General features: G+C 42.3%; 2 protein-coding genes across 5 annotated transcripts in view; one reads left to right on the top strand and one right to left on the bottom strand.

Annotated features, from left to right (window-relative positions):
* The window catches only part of flrt1.S (fibronectin leucine rich transmembrane protein 1 S homeolog), a 143,866-nt gene that overhangs the window by 96,443 nt on the left and 23,297 nt on the right, over positions 1-24,126 (bottom strand). The window contains exon 1 of one of the 2 annotated variants that reach the window (XM_041591325.1): positions 9,858-10,098. The exons of the other annotated variant lie outside the window; for it this stretch is intronic. The gene's annotated coding sequence lies outside the window, so the exon portion shown is untranslated. Of the gene's footprint in view, positions 1-9,857; positions 10,099-24,126 lie in introns of those variants that run through there. 2 annotated transcript variants of the gene reach the window in all.
* Positions 1-24,126, top strand: part of macrod1.S (MACRO domain containing 1 S homeolog) — a 220,259-nt gene that overhangs the window by 181,044 nt on the left and 15,089 nt on the right. For all 3 annotated transcript variants that reach the window (XM_041560764.1, XM_041560765.1, XM_018260040.2), the window contains exon 4: positions 17,586-17,615. In XM_041560764.1, the coding sequence (XP_041416698.1) occupies positions 17,586-17,615 (30 nt within the window). The remainder of the gene's footprint in view (positions 1-17,585; positions 17,616-24,126) is intronic.

Below are 24,126 nucleotides of genomic sequence, written 5' to 3'. Positions count from 1 at the left end.
ATATCAGTTCCATGTTCTGCTCTGGGACACTCATTGATTAACCAATCAGCAGCTCATATATGTCCAGTCCTTCAGTTGCACCAATCAGTAAGTGTCAGAGGAAGATCTCGCTCATCAGTCTAATGTGACACTTTTCTGTCTGGCAGATAATAGCGCGAGGCTTGTGTGCCTTGGACTCAGCACCTGAGATGTTACGGGCTCATTTATAAGAGAATGGTCAGTATAGCGCACGGCTGATGGACTGGTATAGTCTTGTCTCTGTTCTGCACACACGAGATTTGAGTCAATATTAATGTGTGTGAGTGAAGGGACCTGCACCAGATTGTTAGTAATTATGTGTCTGATCTGATAGAGCAGAATGTATGTGACATTGTAAGGGCCTCTTATACGTGGCTTTTATTTCATGCTTTTACACATATATACGCAGAATAAAATGGAATCTATTTGCTAAACAATTAGAATTTAGATGCACTCAAACCTGCGGCACAAACACACACAACTATGCCAGGGTGTTAGAGTCCTTAGTAACTCGGTTGTGTCTCTTCTTGCAAATAGGAGCAGAATTATCAGTGTAACACTACCAGGCAACTACTATACAACACAACTACTATACAACACAACTACTATACAACACAACTACTATACAACACAACTACTATACAGCACAACTACTATACAACACAACTACTATACAGCACAACTAATATACAGCACAACTAATATACAACACAACTAATATACAACACAACTACTATACAACACAACTAATATACAACACAACTAATATACAACACAACTAATATACAACACAACTACTATACAGCACAACTACTATACAGCACAACTAATATACAACACAACTACTATACAGCACAACTACTATACAGCACAACTACTATACAACACAACTACTATACAGCACAACTAATATACAACACAACTAATATACAACACAACTACTATACAGCACAACTAATATACAACACAACTAATATACAGCACAACTAATATACAACACAACTAATATACAACACAACTACTCTGTGTTCTAGATTCTCAGTCCAGACCTGATAAAAACAAACCTTACCCCAACCAAATATAAAGGAAATAAAACATAAAATTCCTTCCTTTCCTGTATAATAGTGTCAATGAAGCGATATATTAAATATATTTCACGCTGTCGGCTGCTGCCAATGAGAGTTAGGAACAAGGAAGCCACAACATGGCCGCTAATGAGACGCATTCCAAGAGGGAGGCGAGAGAGTAACATGGACCGAAGGGATTTAGCGAAAGGGTGAAAAAGGGGTTATTTCGGGGGGGGGGGAAGCCAATGTATAAAAGGGGAATAAGGAATAGTGGGTCTGTTTGTTCATTCGATAACAGGTATTATAGGAGATAAATGATAGTCAAATCAATAACACTTAGGGGCAGATTTATCAAGGGTCGGATTCCAAAGTAATGGGAGTTTTTTTTTAAATTTATTTGAAAAATCAAAGTTTTTTTCTGCGGGTGAATAGGCTATATTCGAAACGAAGTAAAATCGTATTCGATTGAATTCGATTCAAAGTATTTAAAAAAAAAAAAAAACTTTCATTTTTCAAAATCCACCAATTTACTCCAAATGGATTCTAGAAGGTCCCCCATGGGTTAAAACAGCAATTCGGCAGGTTTTAGATGGTGAATGGTCAAAGTCAAAGTTGTGAAGAAACATGATCAATTTTGATATTAAAATTTTCTAATTTTTTTCAAATTTCGATTCGAATTTGGACTACTCCCTAGTCGAAGCACACGAAAATATTGTATTTTTTTTTACTTCGAATTTTCAATTTGACCCTTGATAAATGTGCCCCTTAGAGTTGGCCCTTGGTTCTACTTCTCTATATTGTGTCTATTTCTGAGCTCACACACTCCAGTCTCCTTCTCCCATTGCTGTTCCCACTACTATAGTTACGGGCTCCTGGGAGCTGATCTCGGGGGGTGCTGCTCTCATAGTAACACAGCTGAGCTCTAACACCCAAGAGCTCTATCACCCCTCCTTGTGTGGAAACTGTAACTAAAGGAAACTTACGGCAGAGCAAAAAAAAAACCTCCTTGAAAATGAGCCTCTATATCCGTCGACTGTGAGGGACTGACATAAATAATGTATAATCTTTGTAAAGTGCCGAGGAATAAGTCTGGTATAGGGAATGGAAAGACCTTTAATCCTCGGCAAGACTACGGTTATGGCCAGCGATTAGGCCTTAAGGTGGCCATAGACGCACAGATCCTATCCTTGATTCGTACGATTTTCGGATCGTGTGTCGCGTCCGTCAGAGATCGGTCGTTTGGACAGGTTTGATTTTGACCCGACCGATCCCGCCGGAGCCCATTGCGCCATACGGCCGAACGTTCAGATTACCCCCGATATAGCCATGCTCGTTAATGGCATATCAGGGAAAGATCCGCTCGTTTGGCGATGTCGCCAAATGAGCGGATCTTTGCGTCTATGGCCACCTTTACTTATATATTTGTGGCCTTTTCATATTTACTTACACATAATGACAATTATCTTCACATAATTACCAATGATTACGGACACGTTATGGCTATGAGAAAAGCTTTCGAAAATTTCAAGAAATTCAGTGTGATATGAAAAGAAGTAGAGAAATTTACCTATAGGGCTATAAAATCTACTTGGAATGGATAACAAACATATAGATATTATAAGATTTAGAACATTTCAATGAGATTAATGGTATATTAAAGGGGTTATTAGGGGTTAGTAGGACGTAGAGAGGGATATTCTGAGACAATTTGCCATTGGTTTTCATTTTTTATTATTTAAGGGTTTTGGGTTATTTAGCTTTTTATTCAGCAGCTCTTCAAATTGCATTTTAAGCAATCTGGTAACTAGGGTCCAAATTCCCCTAGCAACCATGCATTGATTTGAATAAGAGACTGGAATATGAATAGGAGAGGCCTGAATAGAAAGAGGAGGAATAAAAAGTAGTAATAACAATACATTTGTAGCCTTACAGAGCATTTGTTTTTTTAGAAGGAGTCAGCGTGGAATTCCCCATGGAATTGGAACAATGATTTTATGGCTGTAGATCATATCGGGACAACGTGACTCTCCTGATGTCGAGTGTTATTGTCAGACAATTTGCCATTGGTTTTCATTTTTTATTCGTGTTTTTTATTCAGCAGCTCTCCATTTTTCAGCAATGTGATCCGAATTACCGTAGCCGCCATGCATAGATTTGTACAAGGGACTGGAATATGAATATAAAGATTAGTAATAAAAAGTAGAAATCATAATAAAAAAAGATGTAGCCTTACAGAGCATTTGTTTTTGGTTTTTTTTTTTAGATGGGGTCAGTGACCCCCGTTTGAAAGCTGGATAGGAAAAAAGCAAATAATGTGAAGACTATAAAGAATAAATAATGAAGACCACATGAAACGTTGCTTAGAATTGGCCATTCTATCAAATACTAGGGGGCCGATGCACTAACTTCGAGTGAAGGATTCGAAGTAAAAAAACTTCAAATTTCGAAGTGTTTTTTGGGCTACTTCGATCATCGAATGGGCTACTACGACCTTTGACTACGACTTTGAATCGAACTATTCGAACTTAAAATAGTTAGACTATTCGACCATTCGATAGTCGAAGTACTGTCTCTTTAAAAAAAACTTCGACCCCCTACTTCGGCAGATAAAAGCTACCGAAGTCAATGTTAGCCTATGGGGAAGGTCCCCATAGGCTTTCCTAAGTTTTTTTGATCGAAGGATATTCCTTCGATCGTTGGATTAAAATCCTTCGATTCTAAGGATTTTATCGTTCAATCGAAGGAATAATCCTTTGATCGTTCGATCGCACTATTTGCGCTAAAATCCTTCGACTTCGATATGCGAAGTCGAAGGGTTTTAATTCCCAATCGAATATCGAGGGTTAATTAACCCTCAATATTCGACCCTTTGTGAATCGGCCCCTTAAAGTTAACTTTTTTAATAAATAAGGTGCACTTGCCAAACTGCACAAACCCGTTGCTGGAGGGGCTTCACTAGAACAAAATAGGAAACAAGAGCGTCTTTCCTTCACTCTTAAAATCTCATCTTCATCCCAAATAATTAAATACAATTAATGAAATACAAGCATTGGGCTGATACATAGGCACGTGGCTATAAATACCGATCGTGACCTGGTCAAGAAATGCGTCAGGCTAAAGTGTGTTGTTAATGCAACGTAATCCCTTGATGACACCTTGGGCATGATCACTAACACTTGGCTTAGGTTAATTGTGTAGGTAATGGCCCTCGGCTTTAGATTCAGTAGTAAGTGCTGATACTGTATAAATATATATATATATATATATATAGTGAATAAAGTACCCCCTCTTGTAAAATATAAGGATATTATAAGTCACCGAGGAGTTTCATGACCATATAAAAGTACGAGGCCGAAGGCCGAGTGTTTTTATACAGGTCATGGAACTCCGAGGTAACTTCTAATATCCTCATATTTTACAACTGGGGGTACTTTATTTATTATAATACACAAGTTTCAGTGAGTCATGTGACAGAAATGACATCAGAACTCACCGTTTATAACTGATGACATCAGAACTCACCGTTTATAAGGATATAATTTACAGGATATTCATGGTTTTTGTGTATTATATATATATACGCAGACATAATGGTTCAGATAATGTCAAACGCAGGCTCCCCAAATAAAGAGGAGACTAAAGAGAATGACGACTGTTAATGGGCATTTCTCACTTGCATTTACCAGATATGCGATGCAACCCACCCGCAAACATTGACTACATGTTGTGTGAATAGAGGAAAGAACTAGGTACGAGTCTGTTTTCAAATGTAGTAGCAATAGATCTGTATATATATATATATGTAATATACTCTTCTCAAACAAAAGGGCCTCTGTCTCCTCTGCATAACCACAAGGATCAAGCGGTCAGCGCCATTATAATGTAGCAAGTAATTAGGCTTTTAATAAGTGATGTGATCTTACAATTATGACAGCGGGTTTCACCTGTGACCTCTATCTTTATTATATTCATTACAATTCAAAAATCAACTTTATTCCTCACTTTGGGGCAAATTCACTAAGCCGCGAAGCGCCGAACGCTAGCGTTAATCCTTCGACTTCGATATTCGAAGTCGAAGGATTTTAATTCCCAATCGAATATCGAGGGTTAATTAACCCTCGATATTCGACCCTTTGTGCGTCTATTCCTGTGCTCCCCTGTGGCTGAACGCCGAAAAACGGAACGCAGGGGAGCGCAGGTAAAAACGCGCGTGAGTAAGACCCTTAGGGAGAGACAAAAAGGTCATTTGCTCTGGGCCCCAAACATTCAATAAACCACTTAAGGGCAGAAACAGACGCAAAGATTTGGGGGGGTTTAATCGCCTGGCGACTAATCACTTCTTCTTTGGGCGACTAATCTCCCCTAAAAGCCTTCTCGCCGGCTAGAATGGGCATAAATCGCCGGTGGGGTGGCACTCGGAGAGCTTCATTTTCTGAAGTCACCCAAAGTTTCCTTGTGAGGCAAAACGAAGCGCTCCGGGTGCCATCCTGCCGACGATTTACATTCTAGCCGGTGGAAGGCTTTTCAGGGAGATTAGTGGCCCAAAGAAGAAGTGATTAGTCGCCAGGCGACTAAATCTCCCCGAATCTTTCCGCCTGTCTCTGCCCTTAAGTGGTTTATTCCATGTTTGGGGCCCAGAGCAAATGACCTTTTTGTCTCTCCCTAAGGGTCTTACTCACGCGCGTTTTTACCTGCGCTCCCCTGCGTTCCATTTTTCAGCATTCAGACGCAGGTGAGCGCAGGAATAGACGCATTTCATTATTTCAAATGGGGCTGTACTCACACAGGCGCGTGTAGGTGCTGAACGCAGGAAAAATGCAGCATGTCGCGTCTCAACCTGCGTTCGGCGCCTACATGCGCCTGTGTAAGTAAAGCCGCATTTGAAATAATGAAATGTGTCTATTCCTGCGCTCCCCTGCGGCTGAACGCCGAAAAACGGAACGCAGGGGAGCGCAGGTAAAAACGCGTGTGAGTAAAAGCCCTTAAGCCGACCGGGCACAAAGCAACAGACACCAGGTGAAAAGTGAGGAATAAACTTGATTTTTTAATTGTAATGAGTATAATAAAGATAGAGGTCACAGGTAATTGTAAGATTGTAAGATCACATCACTTATTAAAAGTCGATTAGGTGCCGGGCGACTAAATCTCCCTGAATCTTCGCGTCTGTCTCTGCCCTAAGAAGACGAGTGTTTTTTCATTTATTCCCCAGTTTTCTCTCTCCCTTCTGTTGTTCTTTTCTCCAGCTGATTTAACTCTCTCCCTGTCTGACTCCCTCATCTTATCTCTTCTTGCCCCAAACTGTTATCTTTGCCTGTGTTTATTCCACACAAACTGCTGCCTCTTCATCTGAAATACAGAATATATATATATATATATATATATATATATATATATATATATATATATATATATATATATATATATATATATATATAAACAACAAAAAGCCCGCACTCATAGGTCTTGTGAAGCAAAAAAATGTGGATTTATTCAACGTTTCATCAGGAAGTCCTCAGATATATATATTTATATACTCAGATCAAATGGAGATATTGACTGGGCAGGTTTACAAATATCATAGGGGTGAAGACCAGGGGGGTAACTACAGTTTCAATAAACACTGATAAAACAAGTCAACCTGTAGACATTTTGGGGGGCCTGAAAAATAATAATTGGCTGTGGGGCCCAGTAATCTCTAGTCACACCACTGATGAAGACTGTATGAGCTTGTGGATGTGGTCCTCACCCCCCAACAGCATTCATTTGCCTTTGTTGTTTGACCTTGTGAATGGGCAGAATAGGTGGTGAGCATTGTAGTTTAACAATACCTTTAGGGCAGAGACACGCTCAGATTCGGGGAGATTAGTTGCCCAGCGACAAATCTCTTCTTCTTCATGGCGACTAATCTCCCCGAACTGCCTCCCCACCGGCTAGAATCTAAATGGCACTCGGAGCACTTAGTTTTCCTTTCCTTGTGAGGCAACTTTTGGCGACTTCAGAAAACGAAGCAGTCCGAGTGCCGTCCCGACGGGGATTTACATTCTAGCCGGCGGGAAGGCAGTTCGGGGAGATTAGTTGCCCCGAAGAAGAGGAGATTTGTCGCCGGGCGAATAATCTCCCCGAATCTGAGTGTGTGCATTGACCCTTATGGGCAGCATAGGTGGTGAGTATTGTAGTTTAACAATACCTTTAAGGCAAGGATCCCAACCTTTTTCAGCTGTGAGCAACATCCAGAAGTAAAAGGAGCTGGGGAGCATTAAAAATTTTCATGGGGTGCCAAATAAGGGCTGTGATTGGCCATTTAGTAGCCCCTATGTGGATTGTCAACCTACATTGAGACTCTGTTTGGCAGTACACCTGGTTTTTATGCAACCAAAACTTGCCTCCAAGCCTGGAATTCAAAAATAATCACCTGCTTTGAGGCCACTGGGAGCAACATCCAAGGGGTTGGTGAGTAATATGTTACTCACGAGCTACTGGTTGGGGATCTCTGCTTTAAGGTTTACCATACTAGTTTTACACCAGTTATTCTCAGCAGGGAGCTCACACATTTCCATTAGTTTCTAAATGTTTTGAATTTCCCCATCACCAGCGGAACATTTAACCGTGGCCCTTTGAGTAGTAACAAGTCGTATATAATTCTCCTGTCGCCCATCACTCATTGCAATGGCTCAGGCTCTGAGTAACTAAGGTCAGGCAGAGTGAAGCCCAGTAATGTGTGTGCAATTAACTCAGCACTAATTAAATCTATTGCTATTTATTTATAACATTGTCAGGCAAGAGATACACACAGTGTTTGCAGGTGAGAACAGGAGTGAGAGAAACTCAGTATATTCCCAGTATCCACGATCATCACTCCATTGTAACAATGTCAATACAATGGCATCACGCTGGTGTTTCATCTTGTTCCCCTGATGAGAATATTAGTCAACAGGTGAGCCATACCTCCCCACTGTCCCTTTTTCAGAGGGACAGTCCCTCTTTTGACAGCTCAACCCGCAGTCCCTCATTTGTACTGGAAAGTCCCTCTTTTCTCTGCACTGAACAGCCAGAAAAAGAAACAAAGTTTCTCACTTAATTGGCTTTTAGCAGAGAGTCCAGAACAGCTAACAGGTGCAAATAAGATACTTTGTAACAATTTTGAGACACAAAAACACAGTTTAGATAAGGAGAAATATTTTCAAACTTTCATAACCTGCCAAATTTTGTAAAACAAACATGGTAATTAGGGGGTGTGGTCAAAAAATTTGCTGCGCTACGTGCATAAAAAAATTTTTTTGTCCCACTTTTTACTTCCAAAATGTTGGGAGGTATGAGTGAGCGAGTAATGACCCATGGAAACATTTACCCAACATTCTACATTTTACTCTTATCAGTAGCCTAAAGTGTAGTCACAACCTGTTAGGGCAGAGGTATAATGATTAATTCTTATTAAATGTGTGAACACCAAGAAAAAGCCACAAGCATTAGGGCTCTTACACACGGCCGTTCCGACCTGCGCTCCCCTGCGTTCCGTTTTTTGGCGTTCAGCCGCAGGGGAGCGCAGGAATAGACGCAAGTCATTATTTGAAATGGGCCTGTACTCACTCAGGCGCGTGTAGGCGCCGAACGCAGGTTCAGACGCAACATGCTGCATTTTTCCTGCGTTCGGCGCCTACACGCGCCTGAGTGAGTACAGCCCCATTTCAAATAATGACTTGCGTCTATTCCTGCGCTCCCCTGCGGCTGAACGCCAAAAAACGGAACGCAGGGGAGCGCAGGTCGGAACGCCCGTGTGTAAGAGCCCTTAGTATCTCAGTGTGATAATGAGTTGTCCCACCAACTACGACCAACACCGACCGAAAACCAACTGCCCCACAAACTATATTGACTCGGTAGGAAAAAGATTTGGCAATAACTCACCAATGACTCATCGTATTTATCATCGGTGTTTATATTGAACATGACACAAGAACACACAGCAAAGATGCCGCCGCTGAGACCAACGCACAAACGGGGCACAAAGTGTTTCCATCTGGCAGGGTGAATAGGGGTTAAATTTCACACGGCTGATATAAAATGCACTGACACTCCATAGCTATAGCGAGACGTGTTGTGTATAGATGATAAATCTGCTCATGGGTCACACACACACACACAAACACACACACACAGTGTAACACTATGATACATAGACTTGGTCACATCCAGTGCAAGAATTACACCACAGCGCAGACATATAGTAAGAGGTTAGAGTAGGTGCCCTGTGGTTTATCAGCAGTAAACTACACCTATAGTTGCTATTCCCTCAATCACTTACCCACTGGCACTTATATACGGCCACATGTAAATACACTCACAGTCACCTATATTTATATTTCTCTATACGGACACACTGCAATTAGGACTCACTCCTTCTGCACTTTGGATGCCAAACGGTACAATGCCTTTCCCTCCTTCTAAAGCCAAGCTCCCCCAGTCTCCCACTCTTTCCCCAGTCTCCCCCTCTTGCCCCAGTTTCCCCCTCTTGCCCCAGTCTCCCCCTCTTGCCCCAGTCTCCCCCTCCTGCCCCAGTCTCCCCCTCCTGCCCCAGTCTCCCCCTCTTTCCCCAGTCTCCCCCTCTTGCCCCAGTCTCCCCCTCTTTCCCCAGTCTCCCCCTCCTGCCCCAGTCTCCCCTCTTTCCCCAGTCTCCGCCTCCTGCCCCAGTCTCCCCCTCTTTCCCCAGTCTCCGCCTCCTGCCCCAGTCTCCCCCTCTTTCCCCAGTCTCCCCCTCTTGCCCCAGTCTCCACTCACCTTCTTCCTGCAGCCGATCAATCCAAGGGGCAAAGTTTTGGGATATCTGGAGGCTTATCCAGCCAAGGAAGGCAAGGCCATTGCAGTGTGTCCCCTGAGAGTGGGTCAGGGAGACCCCAAAAGCTTCCTCCTCCCCGGGGGCCACAGATGCTGGTAGAGAGGCTAATGGAGATGAGGGGCAGCAAGCGATCGCTGTGGTACGGCTGCTGGAAGAGGGGAGGGGCAGGGAGGAGAGCGATGGAGTGAAGGGAGGAAGGAGGAGGAGGAGGAGGAGGAGAGGGAGGCAAAGCAGAGACAGGGAAATGAGAGAAGGATGGTGCCAGAAAAAGGTGGAAGATTAGAGGGAGAAAGGGCTATTAAAGAAGAATAAATCAGGGACAGTTGTGCAGTGGGAAAATGTGATTTGGTGGTCTTGGCTGGGAGAGGGTTAAAGAACAGCAGACGCTTTTTAACCTGTTAGTTGCCAAAAGGGGGCTGAGAGTGTTTTAATGTAATAAAAATGTAATGCGGTGTTGCCCTGCACTGGTAAAACTGGTGTATATGCTTCAGAAACACTACTATAGTTTATATCAGGGGTCCCCAACCTTTTTTCAGCCTTGAGCAACATTCAGATGTAAAAAGAGTTGGGGAGCAACACAATCATGGAAAATGTTCCTGGGAGGTGGCAAATAAGGGTTGTAATTGGCTATTGGAAGCCCCTATGTGGATTAGTAGCCTACAGGCAGTGCACCTGGTTTTTATACAACCTAAACTTTCCTGTAAACCAGGAATTCAAAAATAATCACCAGCTTTGAGGCCGCTGGGAGCAACATCCAAGGAGTTGGGGGGCAACAAACCCTTAGGGCAGAGACAGACGAGAAGATTTTGTCATGTCGCCCATGACAAATCACCTTTTTCGGGCGACTAATCTCCCCAAACTGCCCCCCCCCCGTCGGCTAGATTCGAAATCGCAGACGGGAAGGCACTCAAAGCCTTCGTTTTCTGATGTCGCCTGAAGTTTCCTCGTGAGGCAACTTCGGAAAACGAAGAGATCCAAGTGCCATCCCACAGTGGGGAAGCAGTTCAGGGAGATTAGTCGCCCGAAGAAGAGACAATTTTTTGCTGGGTGACAAAATCTCCCAGAATCTTCTCGTCTGTCTCTGCCCTAAACCTCCACTTACATGGTCCTCTCCAAGTCAAACATGACTTCTTCATGAAAAGCCCCAGGCTCCAACCACGAGCCAGACCAACCTCCTTAGCATACTGTATCTATTTACTTAAATGATGGCTTTCACTAGCCCCCTGGACAGTTTTGGAGCCCTCAGTCAGATCATCGCATTAAAAACTTTAAACTCTTTCGTAAGCTCCAAGTGCTTAAATCCGTAGCTGCTGAAAATGAAAGGGATACTTTTATTTCCACCCGGCATCAATGTCTAATGTATAGTTAATTAGATTATCAATGATCAAATTGATTTATATTATTTCGGGGTTTTTTTTAATTTTTTTATAAAAGTCATTTTTCTAGATAAACATTATTCATGGCAGCTTTTTCCAGTCGTAGGACTCTAGCTATTTGTATAGCGGAAAATAAGGCATGATATATGGTCTTTACTATGATTGCTTTCAGGCCTGGGAAGATGAGAAAAGGTAAAAGGATTCTATGATTGTTGTTTTCTTATAACCCCACTCTAGTCTTGAGGCTACAGGTTTGTGATACAACCAATGGACTTCTGACCACTGACATTGGCCAGTTTTTTGGGGTGAGACAGAGCCAGAATCCAACGACTGGGAATAGTAGATGGAATTAGGTGTAAGGACTGCTACAAAAAAGAGAGGGGCAAAGGGGTGTAGTAGCCCAGGGCTTGGGTTTGGCATACTGGGGACCTGGCTATACAGGTGTAGGGGTCCCCACTACTTTATATGGTAACCCTGGGGACCACAAACTAGAGAAAAGTGCACATGCACAAAAAAAGCGGAGTTTCTGATTAAAACAATAAATATTTGTCTCTTAAATGTATCCGCTGCGCCACAGATCTCGTGGCAAACACACTCTGCTCAAGCACAAGACGTGACTATAACTAGTTTAGAATAAAAGAAAAATCTAATTTTCCAGTACTAAACTTCCCTTTAATAAACCAGCAGGTATCCGTTTTGCTGATAACACCTAAATGCATTAAACGCGGATACCAGGGAAACCATGAGCAAGCTGGTGAGTGTGGGCATTAGAGGAATATAAATATCCTGGCACTTGTCTGGCTTTATATATATATATACGTATAATATAGGTGGTGGGTCTCCGTCTCGATGGCACCGCTGAGGATACAGAACTGCAGTCTATAATCATCTCTTCTAACATGAGAAATGAGCTACGGAAACACTTGCGCGATGTTTAAATCCATTTCTTCCGATTGTCTATGTAAACGCGAAATTGTTTCATGTTGTAAAGACTTTATTTTATTATGCTCAGGTCATCGGTGGAATGAACAGCTCCATTATATTGGTAATAAAGGGGTGAGCTTCGCTTTGGATTTAGAGGCGCATGTATTTTAGCGGAGGTGCCCCAAAGTGAGCATGGAGGGCGAGGTACGATGAACTATGAGAAGTAATGTGGATAATGTCTCTCTATGAGGGGCGTCAATACTTCCTCCGTGTGGGTCTTGGTTGAGTGGCTTTTACCTTTCAGGTACAGTGAAACATCAATTTTACATACACTGACAGGGCCAGAAATAGGGGTTCGCAGAAGAGGCAGGTGCTGAGGTGTAACAGTGGGGGGCGCTGTGCATTTACCTCTTCTGCCTGTGCTCCCCTCTCAGTTGCTGCAAAATTAACTATTCCCTGCACTGTTCACACCCCAGTTGTCATTGCATGCGAAAGGGGGTGGGGAACGTCTAACTTATCCCAGTCCTATACCCCGATTTTAGGTTTGCCAGCATTTTACTCTATTTTTTGTGGTCCCACCACTATCTAACGCATAATGGATTTTCCCAGATTTGACACCAATTTTTCTGGTCCCCTGAAAAACGTCGAATAGGGGTTCTACTGTATATCCCATCAAATAATAATTATTGTGGCATTGAGAAGTCATTGATGATGCTCGGCCCTTTTACCTCTTGTCTCTAATCAAGTACAGTTGCATTTATCAACAATGCTATGAGCAACTGCCAATTCCAGGCCCAGATTTCGGGCCACTGGGTCCTACTGCCGGCACCGTGCGAGCATGCGTCGGAGCTCTGGGGATGATGCTTACAGGAGTACACATCCCCAGTGCTCCCTGGGATTGCTGCTGGGCGTAGGGTTGCCATCTTTTCTGGAAAAAAATACTGACCTTCCTATATATTTATCTTTATTCCCTATTAATAACATTGGGATCACTGACCTTCCTATATATTTATCTTTATTCCCTATTAATAACATTGGGATCACTGGCCTTCCTATATATTTATCTTTATTCCCTATTAATAACATTGGGATCACTGACCTTCCTATATATTTATCTTTATTCCCTATTAATAACATTAGGATCACTGACCTTCCTATATATTTATCTTTATTCCCTATTAATAACATTGGGATCACTGACCTTCCTATATATTTATCTTTATTCCCTATTAATAACATTGGGATCACTGACCTTCCTATATATTTATCTTTATTCCCTATTAATAACATTGGGATCACTGACCTTCCTATATATTTATCTTTATTCCCAATGACAATTGCTATTCTATACAAACCCATTTACAAATCCCTCTCCTGACCCCGTTACATGTTGAAGGTTTTGTTTCCCAGCTCACATAAAGCACTTCAGTCACTTCTAATTAACCGGGGGCAGGAGAAAAACGTAAAATTAAAAAAAGCTCATAAGAAATCCGGATGAATTAAGGGCAGAGCGCGAGAGGCAAACTGTGAGCCCAGCAGCCGCCATTTACTGAGTGCTCATTAGTTACAAAGGAACAGGAAAACTCACATGAAGTTCTTATTTTAAGGTTTGGATGTCTGGATCAACCCAAAACAGTCTGTAAAATCTGCCTTTGCTAATGGCAAACTGATAGGAAAGTTCAGCACAAAGCCTTATTGCTGGTTGCCATCTAACTGGCGCCCCCACATGAACGCTTTAAAGGCGTAGTTCACCTTTAACTTTTAGTATGTAATAGAATGGACATTTCTAAGCAACTTTTCAATTGGTCTTCATTATGTTTTTTCTCTAATTGTTTTTTTTACCCCCTCCTACTCAGCAGCCAACAGAACAATGGGAAGGTAACCAGATAGCAGCTCCCTAACACAAGATAACAGCTGCCTGGTAGATCTAAGAACAGCACTCAATAGTAAAATCCAGGTCCCACTGAGACACATTCAGTTACATTGAGTAGGAGAAACAACAGGCTGCCAGAAAGCAGTTCCATCCTAAAGTGCTGGCTCTTTCTGAAATCACATGACCAGGCAAAATGAGCTGAGATGCACCTACACCAATATTACAACTAAATACACTTGCTGCTTCAGGAATGACATTTTATATTGTACAGGGAATTATTTGCAGAGTAAATTTAGAAATAAAAACTACACCATAAAAATCATGGCAGACTCCCTTTAAGCGAAACGCGTGGTGCAAGCAAACAGCCAAAAAGGTGCCCAACAACCCAATATATTTTCTCTTATAACACTATGTGGAAGTGAAGTGCTCCCAGTAACACTGGTGATGCCAGAACAGATCAATCGCTTTTATTTAAAGAGTTTGATGATCTGCTTTACCTTTATAGGTGCAAAATGACTTCAGAATTCTTAGTAAGTCTTGTGTGATTGGGCTCAGCATGACCTTGGCTTGAGTTTACAAAAGTGATGTATTTTATTTATAGGTTCCACGTGTCCTTTATTTGAGTTTGGGAGAGCTTGGAAGCTGCTTTAGAGACATTTCATATGCGGCTCAATATACAGGAACGCGTCAGGCTCTCTATGCTCATTCTCCATGTGTCTCCAGGGACCCCTCATGCAAATTAGACATTCGTCTGATGAACAGCAAACGAGCCAGCAGCTTTTAATGGGTTTGTGTGGGGTGAGCCGAGGATCGGCCAGCTCTTTACTTCAGGGTTCATTTACATGTAGTTGTGGGGGGGCCTCAAGTGCAAAGGTTGTGTCCTTCAACCGAACGTATAAATCTAAACAGAGCCAAGTCAATAGCAATTCTGCAACAAGACAAGGGCACCCTGGTTCAAACACAGATTCATCTATGACATTTTATATATATATATATATATATATAATTGCTGCTTTTTGGATTTGGCAGAATATTTGATTGTCAGGCAGGGTCAAGGTCAGGCAGATCACAAGATATTGCTGATTTGCCCCCTCCATCGCTGCTCAGCACCTTGCACTGAATTTTTAATCCCACCCAAGAGACAGAGCTCAATTACTGAGCAAATTATTATTATTATTATTATAATTTCATCCCATAGCAGGTAATGTTGCCTTTTTTTGTGGTTGGGGCAGTGGCATAATTTGCCGATAACAACTCAGGGTGGGAAAACGGAAATGCATTGGTGGGTCTGTCCCTTTAAGGGATAATATAATCTAGCAAGTACATTGCTGGGAAATGTGTCAATCCGGCCCTGATCCGTAGCCGTGTTTTACTAGCCGGGCCAGTCAAATATCCACCAAGTAGCAAACCAATCAGCAGGGCCCTGTTTACCATGTAGGGTTCCCAAGGGCTCAAGGCTACAGCTTTGGGTGCCTATATAGTAAATTAAAAAGTTCACAAAAAAACCTAGATCACTGCCTGGTACCTTGACACTCATTTACCCCTGAATTTGCTGAGGTTCTACACCCACAAACCTACACCGTTTTCTGCTTTGAAGTCTTTAAAGGAGAACTAAACCCTAAAAATGAATGTGGCTAAAAATGGCCTATTTTCTATAGTGAACTTATTGCACGAGGCTAAAGTTTGAGCTTGTCAATAGCAGCAATGATCCAGGACTTCAAACTTGTCACAGGGGGTCACCATCTTGGAAAGTGTCTGTGACACTCACATGCTCAGTGGGTTCTGATTGGCTGTTGAGAAGCTAAGCTTAGGGCTCGTCACTAATTATCCAGCAGCAGAAAATGAGCTTCCCTGGCTGTAATATAAGCTGATGCTACAGGTTTGCTGATTATTCAATTCTGATGCTAATTGCACTGGTTTCTGTGCTGCCATGTAGTAATTATGTGTATTAATGACTAATCAGCCTTATATTGTGACATTTCTATTCTATGTGTACTGTATATTGTGAGTGGCTCCCTAAGCTCAGTAAGTGACAGCAGCACAGAGCATGTGCAGTGAATCAGCAGAAAAGAAGATGGGGAGCTACTGGGGCATCTTTGGAGACACAGATCTTTACTGCTAAAGGGCTGTGGTTGCCTTGGGCTGGTACAGAAGCACAAAACATCATGTACAACATTTCTACCTACTTCTTTAGTTCGGCTTTACTTGTCCTTTAACATATTAAGCCAGCAAGGCTAAATAAATTGTTAATAGTTCGTTAAATTAAATTTCATCAATTTAATACAAATTTGACAAAACACACAGGCAACTTCTGTTCTGTTGGTGTATTACATGGTAACACCTTGAGGTCATGTGACTCAGTAATACTGCTAGTTACAACAATTTGCTCATCTGTATTATTTTTTTTTTATAGGCCACTAGTAATTTTGTATAGTTTGAGGGAAAAGCGACATCCCTTGTTTTTAGAGAAAATGTGATGCCTGAGGCACGGACAGATGTTGCTGACACGAGAATTGAACCCAGGTCTTCCCCGAGGCTCCCCCAGTAGCCAGGGCTCCGAGTTCACCTTTGGGGTTTTATTTTGGAATGAGGTCTGTGCACATTATGGGGCCCATTCACTAAGCTCCAGTGAAGGAATAGAGGAAAAAAACTTCGACCTTCGACTACGACCTTCGAACGATTCGAACTAAAAATCGTTTGACTATTCGATAGTGGAAGTACTGTCTCTTTAAAAAAAACTGCAACCCCCTAGTTCGCCACCTAAAACCTACCAAGGCCAATGTTAGCCTATGGGGAAGGTCCCGATAGGCTTTACAAGGTTTTTTTGATCGATGGATTAAAATCCTTCGAATCGTTCGATTCGAAGGATTTAATCGTTCGATCGAAAGATTATTCCTTCGATCATTCGATCGAACGAATTGCGCTAAATCCTTCGACTTCGGTATTCGAAGTCGAAGGATTTCAATTCGGCAGTCAAATATCGAGGGTTAATTAACCCTCGATATTGGACCCCAGGTAAATGTGCCCCTATATGTCTCCTGTTGAGAGATCCAGTTCACAAGCAAAGGAATCTTCTCCCTTCTCTCACCCTCTCGTTAGTGTTCCCCTCGTCACTTTATCTTACTTAGGTCTGGGTATTAATCTAACAAATGATGTGGCCTCCAGTTGTGGGAATAGGGGATCCCTGGCTAATTATTCCCCTGACACAGACGAGAGTGGGAAGAAGAAGAAGAAGAAGAAGTCGGGATTAAGAGATGCAGATGGAAAATAAATGAGAAAAGCTTCCTGGATAAAGCTCAGAGACCCAATCACTCTCACTGCAAAGGGCAACCACATGTAACGCACTCTAATGAATCCCAACGAGAAGCTTTGAGGGAAACATATATATTTATATTTATAGATATAACGTGTTGCAATTTATAATTGTATCTTCACATACATTTCCCCTATTCCCACCCAGTCACTCACTTTCTCTCTTTTTTCTCTCTCTCTTTCAGCGAACAGTTCTCTGCTTGGAGGTGGAGGAGGTAAAGTATCTGCTTTGTATTGTGATACTAAAACATGTCCAGTGGTCCCACCATTTACAGTAACTGACCTTCCCTTGCCCCGAGTCACACAGGGACAGCCATCAAAGGCATTACCCAAACTTCTGTTGCCCGTTATATGTTCCTTATTAAATGGCGGCCCCTTTAATTTGACATAACTGACAGTTTTGCAGTGCTTTGTGCATTGTGAGCAATCGTTTAGGCATTAATTGCTGCCTGTCATTTTCTATTTGACGACAGGTCAATTCTGCTCTACTAAATGTCATTTATTTACACCTATCTCTGCTAAGCACAGCTATCTGACAGATTTTTACAACTGCCCGTCATATTTATACTGTTATAGGTCAATTATTGAGCTATCATTAGGCCACAGACAACTGCCTGTCAGTTATTGACAGCTCTTTTATTAGCTCCCTGCCAGTTCTGCATAAACTTGTCATTCATAGAAAGCTCAGACAAGCAGTCCATCTACAGAGGGATCTAAAACATTATCCTGGCCGATAAAAGACAATATATGTCTGTTATGATGCAACTGTCAGTTCTTCACATGTTTCTCTTGGTTATTATATACACACGGGTATAGCAACACGATACAACTGCCTCTAAGATCTTCACAACAGAATAAAGAATATCCCACAAGTACCACTAAGCTAAGGCTACAAGCTAATGGTATTGTAGATAAGTGAGGTTATCCGGAAACCCATTATCCAGAATTACAGAATGGTCGTCTCCCATAGACTCCATTATAATTAAATAATCCACATTTTTTTAAATGATTTCCTTTTTCTGTGTAATAATAAAACAGTCGCTTGTACTTGATCCCAACTAAAATATAATTAATCCTTATTGGAGGCAAAACCAGCCTATTGGCTTTATTTCATGTTTACATGATTTTCTAGTAGACTTAAGGTATCAAAATCCGAATTACAGAAAGATCCTTTTTTTGGAAAACCCCATGTCCCGAGCATTCTGGATAGTAGTACAGGTATGGGATCCTTTATCCAGAAACCAGTTATCCAGAAATCTCCAAATTATGGAAAGGCCCTCTCCCATAGACTCCATTTCATCCAAATAATCCACATTTTTAAAAAATGATTTCCTTTTTCTGTGTAATAATAAAAAAGTCACTTGTACTTGATCCCAACTAAGATATAATTAATCCTTATTGGAAGCAAAACCAGCCTGTTGGGTTTATTTAGGGGCAAATTTACATAAGGTCGAATATCGAGGGTTAATTAACCCTCAATATTCGACTGGCGAATGTAAATCCTTCGACTTCGATATCGAAGTCGAAGGATTTACCGCACTTCCTACGATCGAACGATCGAAGGAATAATCGTTCAATCGAACGATTAAATCCTTCGAATCGAGTAATTCGAAGGATTTCAATCCATCGATCGAAGGATATTCCTTCGATCAGAAAATTGTTAGGAAGCCAATGGGGACCTTCCCTATAGACTAACATTGGCCTCGGTCAGTTTTAGGTGGTGAACTAGGGGGTTGAAGAATTTTTTATCAACGGTCGAATAGTCGAACGATTTTTCTTTCGAATCGTTCTATTCGAAGTCGTAGTAGTAGTCGAAGGGTGAAGTAGCCAATTTGATGGTCGAAGTAGCCATATTCGACCTTTCGAAATTTAAAGTATTTTTTCTTCTATTCCTTCACTCGAGCTAAGTAAATGGGCCCCTAAATGTTTACATGATTTTCTAGTAGACTTAAGGTATGAAGATCCAAAGCTCCTTCCCCTATTTGCAACTCAGCTTTTCCATAGAAATAACAAGAAATCAACTGCTTGTGGAAGAAAGGGTTTGCACTCCTTCCTATTAGCGTTCCAGACAAGTACAATGTATATGTCAGTGTTTATATTATTTTCCCCACGTCCTTACATGTTATTTCTGTTATCAGTGATGCATGGCCGTCTGTTACTTATATGCGTCTCCGTTATTCCCAGGGAGAGTGAGTGTTAGTTCTGCTGCTCACGTAGGTGCTTGTCTAATTCTACATGACAACCTGTGAGCTATGAGTTATATACTCTTATATATGTTGTATGTCCACAGTCAGTTGTCCGACAGCCACAATCTGCCGTATCTCAAGTTATTCATAAATAGAAATACTGCTTTATATTCTCCTATTGTCAGCTGCACAGCAAAGTGCATACCTTCTAACTGTCCCTTTTTCAGAGGGACAGTCCCTCTTTTGACAGCTCAACCTGCAGTCCCTCATTTGTACTGGAAAGTCCCTCTTTTCTCTGCACTGAACAGCCAGAAAAAGAAACAAAGTTTCTCACTTAATTGGCTTTTGGCAGAGAGCCCAGAACAGCTAACAGGTGCAAATAAGATACTTTGTAACAATTTTGAGACACAAAAACGGTTTAGATAAGGAGAAATATTTTTAAACTTTCATAACCTGCCAAATTTTGTAAAATGAACATGGTAATTAGGGGGTGTGGCCACAGAAAGGGGCATGGTCCAAAAATGTTGCTGCGCTACGTGCGGAAATTTTTTTTTCCCTCTTTTTACTTCCAAAATGTTGGGAGGTATGAAAGTGTCTGCCATAAATCAAATAGGAAAAGTAGTAAAAGTCCAGGTATATGCCCTGTGACAAAGTAATGGTAGTTGTATATAAGCTACATACATACCAGAATATAAATGCTAGAGAAAAACGATAAAATAAAATCGAATGGATGAAAAAAGAAGCGCAGCAGTTTAGAGGCACCAGGAAACCAAGGGTCAAAATGTATTACACAGGGTCATCACTCTAATCAACGAGCTAAATAAAGCTATAGACCATCTTTATCTGGGAATTAGATATCAGTAGCCTCATTTCAGACATGGCTATTAAAAGGTGATACTCTAGGATGAAGAGATAAGTGTATATTAAATGTAATATTTCTCTGCAATCTTGGAACATAGATCCCCTATAGCGTGCTGTTGTGCTGCCGGGTATTTATATGTATACAGGTATGGAGCCGGTTATCCAGAATGGGGTTTTTGCGGATAATGGATCTTTCCATAATTTAGATCTCCATACTTTGTCTACCTGAAAATAATTTAAAACGTTAAAGGGATACGGTCATGGGAAAACATGTTTTTTTTCAAAACACATCAGTTAATAGTGCTGCTCCAGCAGAATTCTACACTGAAATCTGTTTTTCAAAAGAGCAAACTGATGAGGTCAGTTTCCCAGGTGCCCCCAGTCATGTGACTCGTGCTCTGATAAACTTCAGTCGCTCTTTACTGCTGTACTGCAAGTTGCAGTGATATCACCTAGGGATGCACCAAATCCACTATTTTGGAATCAGCGAACCCCCGAATCCTCCACTTAAGATTTGTCCGAATACCAAACCAAATCCAAATCCTAATTTGCATATGCATTTGAATCCTGGCCGAATCCTGAAATGAATCCTGGATTCGGTGCATCCCTAATATCACCCCCTCCCTTTCCCCCCAGCAGCCTAACAACAGAACAATGGGAAGGTAACCAGATAGCAGCTCCCTAACACAAGATAACAGCTGCCTGGTAGATCTAAGAACAACACTCAATAGTAAAATCCAGGTCCCACTGAGACACATTCAGTTCCATTGAGTAGGAGAAACAACAGGCTGCCAGAAAGCAGTTCCATCCTAAAGTGCTGGCTCTTTCTGAAATCACATGACCAGGCAAAATGACCTGAGATGCACCTACACACCAATATTACAACTAAATACACTTGCTGCTTCAGGAATGACATTTTATATTGTACAGTCAATTATTTGCAGTGTAAACTGTGTCATTTAGAAATAAAAACTACATCATAAAAATCATCCGAAGGGACAGAATCCCTTTAAATAAATCCAATAAGCTGGTCCTCCAATAAGGGTCAATTATATTTTAGTTGGGATATAATTGTACTGTTTTATTAATACAAAGGAAAATTTTAATTATTTTTAAAAATTTTAATTATTTGGATAAACTGGAGTCCAAGCATGGCCTTCCTGTAATTGGGAGCTTTCTGGATAATGGGTTTCCAGGTAATGGATCCCACACCTGCACCAGAAAGGTACACACTAATTAGTGTATTAGTGTAGGCTAAAAAGTCATGTGGCAGAGCATTACATTAATACAATATGTACAAGTATGTTATAACTTTCTGTTAAATGACGCAATTAATGGCAAATACAGGAATTATTCATGTGGTCGAGATAATAAATCTAAAGAAGGAGCTGAGGTTGTACAAGTCTGTTTAGACAAGACAGATGGACTGTTTAATTCTGATCGACCCAGAACAACGTTGGCATTTATAAAATGAATAATAAATCCAATTAAATTGGAACTGATCAAGCCCGAGCCAGAATGAGTTGCTCTGAATTAATGGAATTCTGATTGATCAGCTATGAATATACGTCCGCACAGCTCCAGTTTGATCAGCATCAAATCCACAGGAATAAGAATGACTGGAAACTGAAGAGTTAACCAAAGCCTTCAATGAATATCTCAGAGCACTCAGGGTCTGACACATGGAATTCCTGTGATTGCAAAGCAGAACAATATGTAGGGAGCACCCGGTACAACTACTCACAGTGATATCATCAATCAAAGTTCATCTGTAACGCATGGAGCACCGCATGGAATTGCATAAAATCCAATATTTATTCAATCCATTAAAAATGAATCAATACCAATACGATTGACACGTTTCGTAGCCCTCCGGCTACTTTCTCAAATGCTTTTGAGAAAGTAGCCGGAGGGCTACGAAACTCGTCAAGCGTAATGGTTCTACATACACACGGCGTTCTTTTGTATTGATTTTTAATGGATTGAATAAATATTGTATTTTATGCAATACACTCCATGTGGTGCTCCATACTTTACAGATGAACATGGAATTCCTATGTCAGGGCAGGCAGAGTATGACACACACAATGAGCATATGGCAGGCAGAGTATGGCACACACAGGGAGCATAGGACAGGCAGAGTATGGCACACACAGGGATCATAGGACAGGCAGAGTATGGCACACACAGGGAGCATAGGGCAGGCAGAGTATGGCACACACAGGGAGCATAGGGCAGGCAGAGTATGGCACACACAGGGAGCATAGGGCAGGCAGAGTATGGCACACACAGGGAGCATAGGGCAGGCAGAGTATGGCACACACAGGGAGCATAGGGCAGGCAGAGTATGACACACACAATGAGCATATGGCAGGCAGAGTATGACACACACAGGGAGCATAGGGCAGGCAGAGTATGGCACACACAATGAGCATAGGGCAGGCAGAGTATGACATACACAGGGAGCATAGGGCAGGCAGAGTATGGCACACACAGGGATCATAGGACAGGCAGAGTATGGCACACACAGGGAGCATAGGGCAGGCAGAGTATGGCACACACAGGGAGCATAGGGCAGGCAGAGTATGGCACACACAGGGAGCATAGGGCAGGCAGAGTATGGCACACACAGGGAGCATAGGGCAGGCAGAGTATGGCACACACAGGGAGCATAGGGCAGGCAGAGTATGGCACACACAGGGAGCATAGGACAGGCAGAGTATGACACACACAGGGAGCATAGGGCAGGCAGAGTATGGCACACACAGGGAGCATAGGACAGGCAGAGTATGGCACACACAGGGAGCATAGGGCAGGCAGAGTATGACACATACAGGGAGCATAGGGCAGGCAGAGTATGACACACACAGGGAGCATAGGGCAGGCAGAGTATGACACACACAGGGAGCATAGGGAAGGCAGAGTATGACACACACAGGGATCATAGGACAGGCAGAGTATGGCACACACAGGGAGCATAGGGCAGGCAGAGTATGACACACACAGGGAGCATAGGGCAGGCAGAGTATGACACACACACACAGGGAGCATAGGACAGGCAGAGTATGACACACACAGGGAGCATAGGACAGGCAGAGTATGACACACACAGGGAGCATAGGACAGGCAGAGTATGACACACACAGGTAGCATAGGGCAGGCAGAGTATGGCACATACAGGGAGCATAGGGCAGGCAGAGTATGACACACACACAGGGATCATAGGACAGGCAGAGTATGGCACACACAGGGAGTATAGGGCAGGCAGAGTATGACACACACAGGGAGCATAGGGCAGGCAGAGTATGACACACACAGGGAGCATAGGGCAGGCAGAGTATGACACACACACACACAGGGAGCATAGGACAGGCAGAGTATGACACACACAGGGAGCATAGGACAGGCAGAATATGACACACACAGGGAGCATAGGGCAGGCAAAGTATGACACACACAGGGAGCATAGGGAAGGCAGAGTATGACACACACAGGGAGCATAGGGCAGGCAGAGTATGACACACACACACAGGGAGCATAGGACAGGCAGAGTATGACACACACAGGGAGTATAGGACAGGCAGAATATGACACACACAGGGAGCATAGGGCAGGCAAAGTATGACACACACAGGGAGCATAGGGAAGGCAGAGTATGACACACACAGGGAGCATAGGG

Source organism: Xenopus laevis, chromosome 4S (assembly GCF_017654675.1).
Source record: "Xenopus laevis strain J_2021 chromosome 4S, Xenopus_laevis_v10.1, whole genome shotgun sequence".
Taxonomy (NCBI): Eukaryota; Metazoa; Chordata; class Amphibia; order Anura; family Pipidae; genus Xenopus; species Xenopus laevis.
The sequence above is the reverse complement of the archived record's forward strand: the minus strand, read 5'-3'. Positions and strand labels throughout refer to the sequence as shown.